General features: G+C 49.1%; 1 protein-coding gene across 1 annotated transcript; it reads left to right on the plus strand.

The window, feature by feature from the left end:
* The first annotated feature begins 1,028 nt into the window (after positions 1-1,028).
* On the plus strand, positions 1,029-14,552 carry TEAD2 (TEA domain transcription factor 2). Its single transcript, XM_056863353.1, has 11 exons — positions 1,029-1,224; positions 4,157-4,221; positions 4,313-4,375; positions 5,337-5,462; positions 6,989-7,047; positions 8,123-8,187; positions 8,295-8,428; positions 9,035-9,199; positions 11,206-11,361; positions 12,918-13,073; positions 14,398-14,552. The coding sequence occupies exons 1-11, from the start codon at positions 1,077-1,079 to the stop codon at positions 14,509-14,511; spliced, it is 1,251 nt and encodes a 416-aa protein (XP_056719331.1). The 5' UTR covers positions 1,029-1,076; the 3' UTR covers positions 14,512-14,552.
* The last annotated feature ends 2,790 nt before the right edge of the window (positions 14,553-17,342 follow it).

Below are 17,342 nucleotides of genomic sequence, written 5' to 3' on the forward strand. Positions count from 1 at the left end.
CTCTCCTTCCCTGGAGGTTTTTAGCAGAGGGTAGATGGCCATCTGTCAGCAATGCTGATTCTATAACCTTAAGCAGATGATGAGAGGGAACGCATCTTGGTCATCTTCTGGGCATGTAGTGGAGGTCACTGGGGCTGTGGGGATGAGGTAGTTGGAAATTTCCCGCGTTGTGCAGGGGGTTGGACTAGATGACCCTGGTGGTCCCTTCCAACTCTATGATTCTATGTGATATATATTTATCTGTGCTACACACCTTTGCTTTCTTTGGGATATAGAAGCAGACAGCTAACTGGTATTTAGTATTTGAAGACGACAGTTTTAGTTTATTGTTAGAATAAAGGGCACAAATTTATATTAATGCAGTAGGATGTATCTGATTAGTAATCATTTATTAAGTGCCTTTAATGATTTCGCAATATAATGCATTTTGTAAGAGAATAGCAAACTATTAATTGGCGTCACTTAATAATGAGTTATAGAGCTCAAAGGGTGAGATTAGAGTTGATGTACCATATGTACATATTATTTTGCTGAAGCTTGGACACAGACACACTTTCTTTTCTTTTTCCCTTGTCTATCCTTGTTTCTTTTCTGTATCCTAATATATAAAATAAAAATTTATAAAGGTAAAGGTCCCCTGTGCAAGCACCGGGTCATTCCTGACCCATGGGGTGACGTCACATCCCGATGTTTCCTAGGCAGACTTTTTTAACGGGGTGGTTTGCCAGTGCCTTCCCCAGTCGTCTTCCCTTTACCCCCAGCAAGCTGGGTACTCATTTTACCGATCGGAAGGATGGAAGGCTGAGTCAACCTGGAGCCGGCTGCCTGAAACCAACTTCCATTGGGATCGAACTCAGGTCATGAGCAGAACTTGGACTGCAGTACTGCAGCTTACCTATGTGTGTGTGTATACGCACACACACATATATATTAAAAAGTCCTTGTATCAACAACCTGTTGGGATCGACTCTGCATCCCAGAATGCCAACCTACAGAGCCGCCTCCTCCTCTGTTGTCTTTCAGGTATTCTTCCTGACGCCATAGAGTCCAGTGCGACGACCAGCCCCTCCCCGGAGATGGGGGATGCTGGGGAGAAGGGTTTGGACAACGATGCCGAAGGGGTCTGGAGCCCCGACATTGAGCAGAGTTTCCAGGAGGCGCTGGCCATCTACCCACCTTGCGGGAGGCGCAAGATCATTCTTTCGGACGAGGGGAAGATGTACGGTACGTGGTGTTGGGATGTGACATCCTTGCATAAGAACTTTGTTTCTCTCGGAGGGAGGGCGTTGCATGCTGCGAGAATTCTGTCTCTGTCGGTTAGGTCGGTTGATTAAGCTCTCTCTGGCCATTTATGCATGGGAGGTTTTTGCCTTGGATATGCCGCTCTCCAGATGCACATTTTCCCCATCCAGATTCTCAAAACTCTGCACGGGGGCTTGTTGTTGAGTTTTGACAATTTGAATGGGGGAAATGTGCATCTAGAGAGCAGCAAAACCTCCCATGCATAAATGGCCAAGTCAGTCTGTCAGCCTCTCTCTGTTAAGAACGTATGTTTCAATCAGTGCAGATGTTGTTATATCTGCCTGTGAAGTGTAAGAAAAGTTACATCATTTCTGTAAGTTCAGCTTACCTACATGAATGTAACAAAGTAAAACTGCGTTTTTTGAACAGTTCTCTGAGGAACAGTTATTTCATCATAAACCTGCTGATCTTCACCAAAACAGTTCATGAACACACATGAACACATGAAGCTGTCTTCTACTGAATCAGACCCTTGGTCCATCCAAGTCAGTATTGTCTACTCGAACCGGCAGCGGCTCTCCAGGGTCTCAGGCAGAGGTCTTTCACATCACTTACCTGCCTAGTCCCTTTAACTGGAGATGCTGGGGGTTGAACCTGGGACCTTCTGCATGCCAAGCAGATGCTCTACCACCGAGCCACGGCCCCTCCCCAAGCCTCAATCTCAAAAACAAATTTTTCCTGCTTATTCTGCCTGGCATCCTGTGGCGTCAGAAACACTGCCATGCCGATCTTGTCATACATTCAAGCAAATATTGATTTTTAACCACAGACCCAGATCAGAGAAATAACTTTTCTCTTCATCACGTGGGGTTCTTTCTGTAGCAACTTGGCCGCGCCTTGCCTCCCTTCCCGGGGGCGGGAGAAGAATAAGGCGATGTGAATGACCTCTGCCTGCAACCCTGCAGAGCCGCTGCCAGTCAGAGCAGACAAGACCGACATGGAGAGACTGGTAAAATGATGCACGAAGCAGCTTCGTGGGTTCAGATTCTCTTTTCTAACCTTTGAAGAACTAATCCCTGTTTAGGGCTAGAAGGAGGAGGGAGAGGTTCAGGTAACCCTCTGGCAAGAACTCAGTCTGCCGCTCTTCTGGCAGCAACCAGACTCTTCACAGGCAACCCGTTCTCTGTAGGTGGTAATTATGAGCCCCAAATGGGCGGAAAAGGAGGTCCCTTTCTCTTCCGTCAAGCTCCTGCGTCAACGCAGTGCATTTAATCTGGGTAATTTGGTTGTTATGGTTTTTGGACTCCAGCCCTTTCCCCCAAACAAAGGCCTTCGAAGCAGATCACAATCAAAGTTTTTTTTAAAAATAATCAACATTCAAAATAAGAGCAGATCCTGAATTTGTGTTGAAAGGGCAGCTTTTCTATGATTATTATCCCGGCGGTAAACAATCAGTTCAATAAATCAGAAAGCAACTGATAAAAGAACCTATAGCGCTATACAAGCTGTATTCATGTTTAAGATATTTGGTAGAGGTTATGGCATTAGATTTTCTTAAGTTTAATACCATTTCCGAAAAATGTATAGAAAAAAGAAGATAGGTTTGTTAACGTGTTTTAGTGTGAGTACGTAGAAAATACAAAATGGTATAGATCAGTTTGGCAGATATTGGAGGTGGGCTGCATGGGTCACAAAAACAACATTAAAATGATGTATTGTTTCCCATTACCCTCTTTTCCTTTCTGTATCCTATAGAGAAATTAATAAAAAATATTTTTTAAAAAAAGATTTTCTTAAGTTTAGTTTATGCAGAGGCTTAGGGGATGAAATATGAAATATATCTTTTTCTTTTTTTGTGAATCTTAAGACATAGCAATGTTTAGGATGAATGATAGACTATCTGGCACTATTGTTTCCTTTCCTTTTAAATTTTAATTACGTTGCGGCTTGGAGGATAAAATATGTTTCCCCTTATTTTCCCCCTTCCCTCTTTTTCTTTTCTGTATCCCCTTTATATATATTAAAAAACCAAAAACAAGAGCAGATCCGGCAGCCAGCAATGGTCACTACTATTGAAGCAGCCACCCAGTGGTACCAAAGGCCTGGGGAAGGCACAATGAATTGTGACTTTCAAGGAGGGTAGAGTAGGAAAGTGGGGAAACAAATTTACCTTGGAGTCTAGGGGCCACCACACAAAAGGCCCCTGGGTCTGGTAGCCTTACATCTGAAGGGGGTTGTGTACACCGCAGGGATTCAGCAGAGGGTACTGTAGCACAGCAAAGTTTGTACAGAAGCAGTTAGTCTTTCTTGCATCCTTGTAACATGGGATAGTTAAATCCATGTCCTTGGAGTTGGGGAGCAGGGATGGCCCGAAGCAGACATACACCAGTGTGGTGCAGTGGTTTAGGAGCGGTGGACTCTAATCTGGAGAACTGGGTTTGTTTCCCCACTCCTACAGATGCAGCCTGCAGGGTGACCTTGGGCTAGTCACAGTTCTCTCCGAACTCTCCGCCCCACCTACTTCACAAGGTGTCTGTTGTGGGAGGGGAAGGGAAGGTGATTGTAAGCCACTCGGCAACTGCTTAAAGGTAGAGAAAATCGGGGTACAAAAACCAACTCTTCTTCTCTTCTTCTTCATTCACCACCCCCCACCCGAGTTCTCTGGGTGAAGTCCCTGACAGTCCAGGAGACTCAGACGTGTTTGGGAGTATGTCTGTCTGAACGTGTGCAGAATTGTTACAACACCCGACTGCAGTGTATGCTGGCTAACTGTCCATTGTGGCAAGTTAGCCAGCCAGGATTGAATCTTGCTGGCCTTATTGGGCGTGGCTGGGGAAAGCAGGTGGTCCCGTTGCCTGCCAACGACGCTTGGCTCGGTTCTCTGAATTTCACGTTCCTTTCGTCTCTCGTCCAGGTCGCAACGAACTCATAGCCCGCTACATCAAACTGAGAACAGGGAAAACACGGACGAGAAAACAGGTGAGAGGGGAAGGGCGGAGCAGGAATCAGGACCCGCCCCCTTCCTCCCCAAACACCTTCCCGCTCACTCCTTTCCAATCCCCTCTTGTAGGTCTCCAGCCACATCCAAGTACTGGCGCGACGGAAAACCCGTGAGATTCAGGCAAAGCTCAAGGTGAGACCCTTCCCTCTATCCCCACCTCCAGCATTCCTCCAGCTACCCCGACTTCTTCATGCCAAGCATGCCTCCCATTCCTGTTGAATAGGCTTACCGATTGCCCGGTGGGAGCGGGCAAAAGCCCGCCAATCCACCAGGCTGCCCGGTGCCCCTCAACTGGTCAGTGGGCGGAAGAGGGCATGCAGTGGGCGCGATCGGCACGGGCGACCTACGCAGCTCGCCAACATCACTTCCGGGTTTACCCAGAAGCGACGCGGTGGTTTGGAGCGGTGGACTCTGATCTGGAGAACCGGGTTTGATTCCCCACTCCTCCATATGAGCAGCGGAGGCTAATCTGGTGAACTGGATTTGTTTCCCCACTCCTACACTCAAAGCCAGCTGAGTGACCTTGGGCAAGTCACAGCTCTCTTAGAGCTCTCTCAGCCCTGGCTACCTCACAGGGTGTCTGTTGTGGGGAAGGGAAAGCGATTGTAAGCCGGTTTGAGTCTCCCTTAAGTGGTAGAGAAAGTCTGCATAAAAAAAACCAACTCTTCTTCTTCTAGTAATGGGGGCTGATTTGGGGGGGATTGCTAGAGTGTCCACATCACTTTCAGGTAAACCTGGAAGTGATGCCAGTACCCTACACGAGTTGCGCACACCCTGATCGCAGCCGCCAGCCACACCCCGCAAAGGAGCAACCTAGCAACTTTACTGTCCGCCATTATGGAGATCTGATCGGCCACTAAGGGATGTTGGGTGTGTGGCCAAGAGTCCTCTCAGTTTGTGCAGGGCAGCCATCCTAAGAGAAACTCCCGTGTCCTCCACAGTCAAGCCTGGGTCCTCTGATGCCTCCCAGAATCCTCTGCAGCAGCCAACGTCTCCGAGCCGGGTTGCAGAGGGGTCTCAGCAGAGAAATCGGGCGGGCGGGAAGTCTGACCCTCCGCTGGCTGCTGGACACCAGAATTCCTTTCTTTCCTAGGACCAGGTCGCGAAGGACAAAGCCCTCCAGACCATGGCAGCCATGTCTTCTGCTCAGCTGGTGTCTGCCACGGTCCTTCAGGAAAAACTGGGACTGTCAGAAGCCCACTATCCACCCACCACCACAGTAAGCGCATGGAAACGAGGGCTGTGATCCTTCAGTGGGGTTAAACGCTACGACTGCTTCCGTACCACCCCTTGTGTATTTAGGAAAAAATCTAACACGCCATGGACTCCTACACCTGATACTCACTCCAGACTTTCATACCACCTTGTGACTGTGATTTGGATAGGCTGTTAGCTTTACTTGTAAGAGTGCCTTTAACAGACTAAGAAGTTCTGCAGCTCTATATTTATTGGGAACCTGCCAGCACAAGGCCCAAAAGTCACAAAGGTTTATATCATTTAGTCTGGCGTGCTAGTGCCTTTTAGACCACTGAAGAAGGCAAATGCGCCGAAACGCGTATGGTCTATATGTGATTGTTTGTTTATGGTTTGTGTATGACTGTATGTCTTATTGTATATTATGCCTATAGTGTTATTTTAGTACATGTGTTTGGAAGGCTTCTTGCAAACTTGTATTAAACTTATGTGTATTCACAAAACTTTTTAATGGCTTAGCTTTTAATCATATTGTCATCTGGTTTTTTGCTTGACCTTCTAGGTTCTTAATTCCATTTATAGGGTTAAGTTTTGCCCCCCCTTTTTTTGGACCCTGCTTCCGTACCATCCCATGAGTTTTGTTTAAACCAGTGGTTCCCAAAGGGGGCAGTACCACCACTGGGGGGGTGGAATTACCTAGGGGGGCACTAAGAGGCAAGAGGGCAGCAGGGGGGCGCTAGAGGTGAGCCCCTTCAACTGTTCACTAATTTACAATAGATCCAGCTGTGGCACCATGCTGACAAATTTGGTGGAACCTAGGAATTTTTTTTCCAGATTTTGAAGAGCTGGTACCAATGGATCAAGTTCATCAGTTTTGTTGAATAAATTTCAACTAAAAAGTTTTAATTTGATTTTGAATAGATGTGCAATTAATCGTTACTGGTTTGAAATTTTATTGTTCTTATCTTCTTTAGTGAGTCATGCAAACCCCTATTTTGAATAATGCTGTTGATAGGATAGGGTAGGGGGGTGCTGGGGTTGAGTTTGTGGAACCAAGGGGGCGGTGGCCCGAAAAGTTTGGGAACCGCTGGTGTAAACTCTTATGGCTTCCCCCAAAGGACCCTGGGAACAGCTCTTTTGTGAGGTGTTGAGAATTCTCTGTTTGAGATCACTCCCGAACTCCAGTTGCCTGGAGAGAGGGAATAACTTAAATCAGTTTATGTCCCCTAGACGTGCCCCAGCGCCTTTAAATTTTTCCTTTTGTTCAGTTCTTTATTATTACATCCCATGACCAGTAGGTATATAAAGGGAACATTAATTACAGGAGGGGGAAATAAAATTTATATGCAAATGATCGTGATAAACACAGGATTGTCCTATAGATACCAGCTAAAACTACACATATCTGTCAGCAATTTAACACTTTGACATTCTCCCGGGGCAAATACTAGAGATTAAGTCATTTCAGGAACTAAAATCTCTGCCACTCTTCAGGATTTAAGGCCCTTCTCAGTTTTTTTTTTATTATTTTTCCTTTTGAATTTACTGCAGGCGACAGAGTTCTTCCAGTTGTGGACGGGAGATGCCAACCAGCCTCAGACTACTCCTGAGTAAGTGTCTGCTGCTCCCAGTGCCCTCTGCTGAGGAGAGAGAATTTGTGTGGTCCTTCTGCAAGCAGCATAGCCGGGGAGGGGCGGACAGGGATGTTGAAACCGCCCAGGAGCAAGCCATGTGGTGTAGTGGTTCAGAGCGCCAGCATGGTGTAGTGGTTCAGAGCGGTGGTCTGGAGTGGTGGACTCTGATCTGGAGAACCAGGTTTGATTCCCCACTCCCCCAAATGAGCGGCAGAAGCTAATCTGGTGAACTGGATTTGTTTCCCCGCTCCTACACACGAAGCCAGCTGGGTGACCTTGGACAAGTCCCAGCTCTGTTAGAGCTCTCTCAGCCCCACCTACCCCACAGGGTGTCTGTTGTGGGGAGGAGAAGGGAAGGTGATTGTAAGCCGGTTTGAGTCTCCCTTAAGTGGTAGAGAAAGTCGGCATATAAAAACCTACTCTTCTTCTTCATGTGGCCCATTGGCTTTGGATCTGGACTAGGGCAACAATAACAACAGTTTGGGCTGACCCATTGCTTCTTCTCATGGTGCTTCAAACCACATCCAGACCGAATGGCCTCTACAGAGCCACCAGCTGGGCGTCATTTCAGCTTACTTCTGGTCACCTCCAGGATGGTGGCCCAATGGGAACTTTTTCTGCAATGTAAAGGGCCAGTCTGGCCCTGAGCATACCTATGTTGCAGCACCCACAGTTGAATGGTATGTTCACCAGGGTTCAACTGCATGTTAATGCCTTTCTCTGAGAGGCAGCATGGTGCAGTGGTTAGGCGCGGCGGACTCTAATCCGGAGAACCAGGTTTGGTTCCCCGCTCATCCACCGGAGTGGCGGATTCTAATCTGGTGAGCGGGGTTGGTTTCCCTGCTCCCACACATGAGGCCAGCTGGGTGACCTTGGACTAGTCACAGTTCTCTCCAAACTCAGCCCCACCTGCCTCACAAGGTGCCTGTTGTGGGGAGAGGAAGGGAAGGCAATTGTAAGCCGCTTTGAGACTCCTTACAGTAGAGAAAAGCGGGGTATAAAAACCATATCTTCTCCTCCTCCTCCTCTTTCTTCTTCTCCCACCCCCCAGTATCAAGCCCATCCTCCAGGCACCATATACCATCCCTCTGATCACAGCGCCCCCTGCTGCCCCAGGTAAGCTACCATTTTCATTTCCCTCTCCTAGCTTTTTCCCTTCCGGGGGCGGTGGGGGGGGGGAATCTACCAGGCAGCCTTCAGCACGCTTCCCCTTTCCTTGACAGGTTATCACCCACCTGCAGGGAGACTATCCTGCCTCCCCAGTACAACCTCTTGGCAGGGAAGCCACATTGGTACGGAGACGCTCCAACTGGTGGAATTCACAGCTTTCGTGGAGCAGCAGGGCGAACAAGATCCGGTGAGAGACAGAAGTGCGCATGCACGTTTCTCCGGCCAGTGTGTAAGGGTAGACTTCTCTTGAAAGGCCTGAGGAAAACTGGGAGTCGTCTTGTTCGAGAAATCTAAAAGTCAGGCAGCTTACATACTGTGTCTAGAGAATATTAGAATCATAGAGTTGGAAGGGACCACCAGGGTCGTCTAGTCCAACCCCCTGCACAATGCAGGAAATTCACAACCACACCCCCAGTGACCCCTACTCCATGCCCAGAAGATGACCAAGATGCCCTCCCTCTCACCATTTGCTTAAGGTCATACAATCAGCATTGCTGACAGATGGCCATCTAACCTCTTCTTTAAAACCTCCAGGGAAGGAGAGCTTACCACTTCCCAAGGAAGCCTGTTCCACTGAGGAACCGCTCTAACTGTTAGAAATTTTTTCCTAATGTCTAGATGGAAACTGTGTTGATTTAATTTAAATGCGTTGGCTCTGGTCCTACCTTCTGGGGCAACAGAAAACAACTGAGCACCCTCCTCAATATAACAGCCCTTCAAGTACTTGAAGATGGTTATCAGATCACCGTTTGTTCTGTCTCTGACTTGTTCCCTTGGTCCTCCACAATGTAAGCAGCAGCATCGTTTTGTGCACATTGACCCAGCGCCTGCCACTGACCCACCCCTGGAGATGGTGGATGTACGCCAAATCTACGACAAGTTCCCAGAACGAGGAGGCGGGCTGCGAGACTTGTACGAACAAGGGCCTCCCCATGCCTTCTTCTTGGTCAAGTTCTGGGTGAGAACCCCTCAGATCTCTTTCCCTCTCGTCCTGAATCCCTAAGTAATAAGGAGGCCCATCAAAGAAGCCGGCAACGTGGCATGGGCACTTCCCAATACCCCACCTGCTAGGTTCAGTGGATTGGTTGGAGCAGAAGTGAGCAGGTAAAACAGGGAACGGATTCTGGGATGGTCCAGATGACGTGGAAGTGGGGGGGGGAGAGAGAGAGGGAGAGAGAGAGAGACGCTCAAGGTTGACTCAGCCTTCTAGCCTTCTGAGGTCGGTAAAATGAGGACCCAGCTTGCTGGGGGTAAAGGGAAGATAACTGGGGAAGGCACTGGCAAAGTCTGCCTAGGAAACGCCGGGATGTGACGTCACCCCATGGGTCAGGAATGACTCGGTGCTTGCACAGGGAACCTTTACCTTTTTCGTCCCCTGTGCAAGCACCAAGTCATGGGGTGACGTCACATCCCAACGTTTACCAGGCAGACTATGTTTACAGGGTGGTTTGCCAGTGCCTTCCCCAGTTATCTACACTTTACCCCCAGCAAGTTGGGTACTCATTTTACCAAGCATGGAAGGCTGAGCCACCCTTGAGCCATCTGCCTGAAACTGACTTCTGTCAGGATCGAACTCAGGTCATGAGCAGAGCTTTTCACAGCAATACTGCAGCTTACCTCTCTGCGCCACGGGGCTCCTCCTGTCAAAGCCCACTGAAATCCCTAGAATTAGGGTTCTTGCGCACATGCTAAATAATGCACTTTCAATCCACTTTCAATGCACTTTAACAATCATTTGCAAGTGGATTTTGCCATTTCACACAGGAAAATCCAGCTGCAAAGTGCATTAGAAGTGGATTGAAAGTGCATTATTTGGCATTTGCGGAAGTGCCGTTAAACTGGATTGCACTGTGATCGCCTTTTGGATAAATAAAAGGTGCAATTGCTCTTGGACCGGAGTTTAAATCCCTTCTCTCTGTCTCCCTGCTTCATTTCGTGGCACTATAGAATGTGTCTCTAACTAGCACAGTTGTTACCAAGAAGACTTATACTGTTAGGTTCTGTACCCTAGGCTGAGAGCCAGCATGGCGTAGTAGTTAAGAGTGGCGGACTCTAATCTGGAGAACTGGGTTTGATTCCCCACTCCTCCACATGAGCGGCGGACTGGATTTGTTTCCCCACTCCTCCACGTGAAGCCTGCTGGGTGACCTGGGGCCAGTCACAGTTCTCTTGGAACTCTCTCAGCCCACTCGGAGGCAGGCCATGGCAACCTGCCTCTGAAAGTCTCTCGCCTTGAAAACCCTATGGGGTCGCCATCAGTCAGCTGTGATTTGACGGCCCTTCCCACCACCACCCTTGGCTAATTGAAAGCAGGGCTAGAGACCTTCCAGCAATGAAAAACTTAACACATAAAACTCAAGTCTCAGATTTTAAAATAAGCGGACTACTACTGTTTCTAAAATGCTGCATCCGTGCTAAAAGGACTGTTTGGAAATTATCTCTAAAGCCAATCCTAAGCAATAATAAATATTAATTTCAACATCTGAACCTAAGAACATCCTTGTTGGAACAATCATCATATCTGACACTCAGACAGCGTCTTGGTGGGGGCGCCTGATGGCTGTCCCCCTCCCTTGCTCATCTCCAGCAGCTGATATTCAGAGGGGAAACTGCCTCTGAACATGGAGGTTAGGGGAGGGGCTGTGGCTCAATGGTAGAGCGTCTACTTGGCATGCAGAAGGTCCCAGGTTCAATCCCCGACATCTCCAGTTAAAGGGACTAGGCAAGTAGGTGATGTGAAAGACCTCTGCCTGAGACCCTGGAGAACTGCTGCTGGTCTGAGAGGACAATACTGACTTTGATGGACCTTGATGGTGTGATTCAGTATAAGGTAGCTTCATATGTTCATGAGGTTCTATATGTCCTAACAATGGGCCCATTAAGCACCTGAGATGTCAGGTGTGCTGTTTTTACACACCGGTCATGAAAAATGCTCCGTTTCTCTTTCGTTCTCTCCTGACACAGGCTGACTTGAGCTTTCCCCTCCCCGAAGAAGAGCCAGGGGGCACAGGAGGGGCCTTCTATGGGGTGAGCAGCCGATACGAGGGCCCACGGGCTCTGACTCTGAGTTGCACCTCCAAGGTCTGCTCCTTTGGCAAACAGGTGGTGGAGAAACTGGAGGTGGGTGCGGGCGGGGGGGACTGTTGGAGGGTGCGAGGGAATGGAGGGGTTGAGCGGGCACTGAAGGGGTGGAGAGGAATATTGTCCGTTTACAATCGGGACCGGTGACATTAGCCCCATAAGAAGAAGAGTTGGTTTTTATATGCCAACTTTCTCTACCTTTATAAAAAGATTCAAACCATTTTACAACATCCTTCCCTTCCTCTCCCCACAGCAGACGCCCTGTGAGGTAGGTGGAGCTGAGAGAGCTCTAAGAGAGCTGTGACTAACCCAAGGTCACCCAGCAGGCTTCATGTGTGGGAGTGGGGAAACCAACCCAATTCACCAGATCAGAGTCCACCGTTCAAGTGGAGGAGTGGGGAATCAAACCCGACTCTCCAGATTAGAGACCATATTAGAGAAAACGTAGCCCCAGGTGACGCCAAGCTCTGTAAGATGACAAGCAAGAGAAAACTGGGCCGAATTGCAGAGAAGAACTCGGTGAAGCCAGAAGCGCTGATTGCCTTTCTCTTCCCATCATTTCTTGGCTTTCCAGCTGATTTTCCTCAAGAGTTGGGAGGGAGAAGAGCAGCAGGGAACACGAGCTGCGCAGCTGAGAGAATCGAGAGGGAGGGGCTGTGGCTCAGTGGTAGAGCATCTGCTTGCATGCAGAAGGTCCCAGGTTCAATCCCCGGCATCTCCAGTTAAAGGGACAGGCAAGTGGGTGATGTGAAAGACCCCTGCCTGAGACCCTGGAGAGCTGCTGCCGGTCTGAGTAGACAATACTGACTTGGATGGACCAAGGGTCTGGTTCAGTATAAGGCAGCTTCATGTGTTCATGGTTGGGGGCTAGTACAGTGGAGATTTGTGGACCTTTAGCAGCATAGAGCCAGCGTGGCATAGTGGTTAAGAGCAGCGGACTCAAATCTGGAGAATGGGGTTCGATTCCCAGCTCCTCCACATGAGTGGTGGACTCTACTCTGGAGAACGAGGTTTGATTCCCCACTCTTCCACACGAAGCCAGCTGGGTGACCTTGGGCTCGTCACAGTTCTCTCTGAACTCTCTCAGCCCCACCTACCTCGCAAGGTGTGTGTTGTGGGGAGGAGAAGCGACTGTAAGACGCTTTGAGACTCCTAAAGGTAGAGAAAAGCAGGGTATAAAAATCAACTCTTCTTCTTCATAGAGATTTGGGGTCATAGAGAAGGGGTCTTTGGGATGAAGGTTGTGGCTCTATAGTTTAAGTGTCAGAGGGGCTTGGAGTAGAGCCCCGGGACCTTGGGATATCAAGAAATTTCAGTGTTTGTGAAAGACTTTAGCCAGATCTGCAAACTTGGCATTTGTTGGTTCAGAGGGCTTATACCCCAGTACTGAGTAGATCTCCCTGGAATTAGAAAATGGATCCCACTGATGTTTAATGGAGTTTACATTCTAGTAAGTTTGCATCGAATAGCAGCTTTGTTCTGTAGGAGCTGATCCCCTTGTTGGAGGAGGAGAGGTGTGTAACAGATTAGGGGGGTTCTGTCTCCTCTGCCCAGTTTGCCACTAACCATCCTGTTTCCACCTACCCTGTTCTTAGACAGCTGAGCCGCCCCATTGGGAAGACGGACGCTTTGTTTTCTGCCTGCCGCGCTCTCCTCTCTGCGAGTACCTCATCAATTTTATCCGCAAACTGCGGACGCTGCCGGAAAAGCCAATGATGGACAGTGTGCTTGAAAACTTCACCATCCTGCAGGTATTTTGGGGGTGGGGGAGAGGAAACATCTTACTCAAAGCGGGACTTTTTTGGGGAAGAGGTCAGGAGCCAAAACAGAGATTCTTGTCAAAACCAGCGTTTCATGCTAACAGAAACTGCATTCAAGAGAACTGATACAGAAAGCATCTTTCTCTCAAAACCCCATTGTTCACAAGAGGATGAGAACATTACTGCATTCCTTTTCTGTTTCTACCTGTGTGTAGAATGCTGGTAAAAGGAGCAGTCTCTCTTCTACCAGCAGCCACTACAGGTAGAGAGGACTGGAGACGCTCTCTGGGCTGGGCTTTCCCTGCACATTGACCCTGCTGCAGCCACCTTTGGCTTTCCAGAGGGAGCCAGCGTGGTGTAGTGGTTAAGAGCGGTGGTTTGGAGCGGTGGACTCTGATCTGGAGAACCGGGATTGATTCCACACTCCTCCACATGAGCGGCGGAGGCTAATCTGGTGAACTGGATTTGTTTCCCTGTTGTGGTGCTAAGCTTTCTGGATGAATAGGGGGATTTTTCTATGTAGAGAAAGCACAGTGTGTGGTAGTGTAGTCCGTTCAGCCATCTTAGCGCTTAACCGCTGTTTATGCTGCACATGTAGACCAGCCTTGTAGAAGAAGAGTTGGTTTTTATATGCCGACTTTCTCCACCTTTTAAGGGGAATCAAACCAGGTTACAATCACCTCCCCCTTCCTCTCCCCACAACAGACACCCTGTGAGGTAGGTGGGGCTGAAAGAGTTCTAAGAGAACTGTGACTAGCCCAAGGTCACCCAGCAGGCAGCATTTTTATTATTTCCATTTATTACCCTGCTCTCCCCAGCCAAAGCTGGGCTTAGAGCAGCATGTGGAGGAGTGGGGAATCGAACCCAGTTCTCCAGATTAGAGTCCACCGTTCTTAACCCCTACACCACTCTGAACGCTGGCTGCTTCTCCTCCTTCTCTGGGACCACGAGGCAAGATGACCCGGACCTGGAAGCCTCTCCAGCTCTGTACGGTCTTCAGCAGCGGCTGCCAGAACAAAATCTGTGTCCTTTCCAGCACTCCAAAAACAAGCCATTAAAATACTCGTATCCCCAAGTTTGTGAACTAGCCAAGAGTGAAACTCGGAAGAGCCAAGAAGGGAAAGGAAATTTGGGTGGATGCCCCGTAACTAAATATGGTCCTGGCTGCTGAGTCTTAGAATAACAAAGAAAGTGGAAGAGAACAAAGTCCCTGTATATATCAGCGGGGTTGTGGCAAACTCCCCATAAGTAGCTCTGGGCCGTCCCATGTCCTACGGTGCAACTCCTGCATGAATCTTCCCTCTCGCCCCAACAGGTTTTGCGGGATCAAGAAACTCAGGAATTGCTGTTGTGCGTGGCTTTTGTGTTCGAAGTCTCCGCCAGTGAGCGGGGAGCACAGTACCACATCTATCGGCTGGGCCGGGACTGACGGACAGTTTTACCTCAACGTTGCCGCAACTGGAAACAGGCCCCCTCCTCTTGGCACACCTGTGAGAAGCCGATAGCCTCTCCGAACTGCGGAGCTTCTGGGAGAACCCGTTTCCATCCCCTGGCGACCATGGGGACCTGCAGCAACCAACCTGGTCAACAGACAGCCCGCTCTCCCTGGCTACAACAGAGCTATTGGCCCCTACCCCCCAATGGCTACTACACTCTCCCAACCGCAGCAACAGTGGTGGAAATCCTAGCCTGGCTCGACAAGGGTGTGCGCTTTTGGTCCATCCCTGTCGTGTGGGATGGGAACAGCAGATGACCTAGACATCCAGCTATTAATCTTCTCCCCCCCATGTGTAAGAGATGGGCTTTACACTCCAAAGTAAAACTCAGGATTTCTTAGTGCTGTTCTGTAATATGGGCAGAAATTGATGCCACTGACAGAGGTAAAATTTCTGGGCTGTGCCGCATCAGGTTGCAAGTATGGATTTACGTGACTGACGGGTTCTCGGTTTGAAAACAAAAATCCAGCACGCAGAGACCTTCCTTGCCTTTTCTATCAGTTTCCTAACTACTCTGAGACTTGCTTGTTTTCTCTGCATAGAGAATTCTATTCCATCATTGGATCTCCCCCACATGCGGTTTGAGGTGGTACAGCTAACTCTCAGTGCCTGAGAAGACGTCACCTTTGGGAAACTTTGGCCTGATTGAAACAGGGAGCTGACCGGGTAAAAGTAGAACAGCTTTATTCGAGTCCAGCAGCACCGTAGAGACCAACAAGATTTTGGGGGTGTAAGCTAGTCATGAAGACGCCTTGTGTCGAATTAGACCCTTGGTCCAGCAAAGTCAGTATTGTCTACTCAGACCAGCAGCGGCTCTCCAAGGTCTCAGGCATGGGTATTTCACATCACCTACTTGCCTAGTCCCTTTAATTGGGGATGAGGAGATTGAACCTGGGACCTTCTGCATGCCAAGCAGAAGCTCTACCACTGAGCCACAGCCCCTCCCCAAGAAAAGCCTTGCTGGATCGGACCAGGGCCCATCAAGTCCAGCAGTCACATGAAGCTGCCTTATACTGAATCAGACCCTCGGTCCATCAAAGTCAGTATTGTCCACTCAGTCCGGCAGCGGCTCTCCAGGGTCTCAGGCAGAGGTCTTTCACATCACCTAGTCCCTTTAACTGGAGATGCTGGGGATTGAACCTGGGACCTTCTGCATGCCAAGCAGATGCTCTATCGCTGAGCTACCTTCATCCGATACCAGGATAGCGGTCCTTAGCCGTGGGCCTTTCCACTCAGCCTGCATCTCGTCAAAACTGGGCTGCTACCCGTACAGTGCCAGCTATGCACCTTTCGTTAAAATACCAGTGTCACACCCACCCATGCGACCAGTCCCATACATGCCACCCAAGGACGCATAAGCAGGTCCTTTTTGTCTCGCCAGCATCATGATTTACATCAGGCCTAAGGGGGCAAGGGAGGGACCGCTCTCGGCCAAAGCTCAAGATGGAGGTACAGGTTGTTTTAAAATGGGAGGTGTACACTCCGGACCCAGCCGGGGGTTCATGCCCTCTTCATGCTCTGAAGACTCTCGGGGCTGTTCCCGTCTTCCATCGTAGCGGCAAAGAAGAAAATGTGATCTGACATAAAGTTTATTTTGACATAAGGCGGGCATTTGAGTGGCTTTATAGCTCGCTGCAGCGAAAAAGTAGTTAATGGCCTCCCACCCCCAATACTTGTCCCTGGAACAGAGAGATAAACACACATGAAGCTGCCATATACTGAACCAGACCCTCGGTCCATCAAAGTCAGTATTGTCTACTCAGACCGGCAGTGGCTCTCCAGGGTCTGACAGGGGTCTTTCACATCTCCTACTTGCCCAGTCCCTTTAACTGGAGATGCCAGGGATTGAACCTGGGACCTTCTGCATGCCAAACAGATGCTCTACAACTGAGCCACAGCCCTTCCCCTCTTCTAGCTTTACCTGCTGTAGAGTTGCAGATCTCACTATAGCATTGACCGTTTGGGATAAAGGGCTTTTTTTTTTTAGTGCTGGGTTTAAGGTGCAGTCTACCAGAGGTACCTAGTTGGGTCCCTCTAATCCAGCATCCAGTTGTCACGGAGGGCCCAAAAAACAGGACGTAGAGGCCAAGCCCCCCCCCCCCCCCGATGTTGCCTCCTTGCAGAGGTATTTAGAGATTTACTCCCTCGAGGCATGCAGGTCCTTTTCAGTCATCCTTGCTAATAGCGGTTCCTAAACCTATTCTGTCTGAACTGGTACACTCCCCTTTTAAAGGGCTCGGTCCGTGGGCCTTGAATTCCACAAGAGCCAGCAGCTGAATAACACAATAATAAAAAGTAGAAATCAACAAGTCTGACATAGTAGGAGAAGGCAAGAGGGTCTCTACAGCCAACAGGATGGAAATCTCTAGCTTTTTCCCTTCCAGGGACTAATTTGGCCAAGCAGCCCTGGGACATTCAAGTCTCTTCTATTGCTGAACACAACCAATTAGGCAACAGGTTAAGCCAACCAGCCAAAATTAAGGGGTGGGGCTCTCAGTATAGAAAGTCACCATGGTGTAGTGGTTTGGAGCAGTGGACTCGGATCTGGAGAACTGGGTTTGATTGCCCACTCCTCCACATGAAGCCACCTGGGTGACCATGGGCTAGTCACAGCTCTCTCAGCCTCACCTACCTCACAGGGTGTCTGTTGTGAAGAGGGGAAGGGAAGGTGATTGTAAGCCGGTTTGATTCTTCCTTAAGTGGTAGAAAGAGTCGGCATATAAAAACCAACTCTTCTTCTTCAGTAGTTCCACAGAAGTCACCT

Source organism: Euleptes europaea, chromosome 18 (assembly GCF_029931775.1).
Source record: "Euleptes europaea isolate rEulEur1 chromosome 18, rEulEur1.hap1, whole genome shotgun sequence".
Lineage (NCBI taxonomy): Eukaryota > Metazoa > Chordata > Lepidosauria > Squamata > Sphaerodactylidae > Euleptes > Euleptes europaea.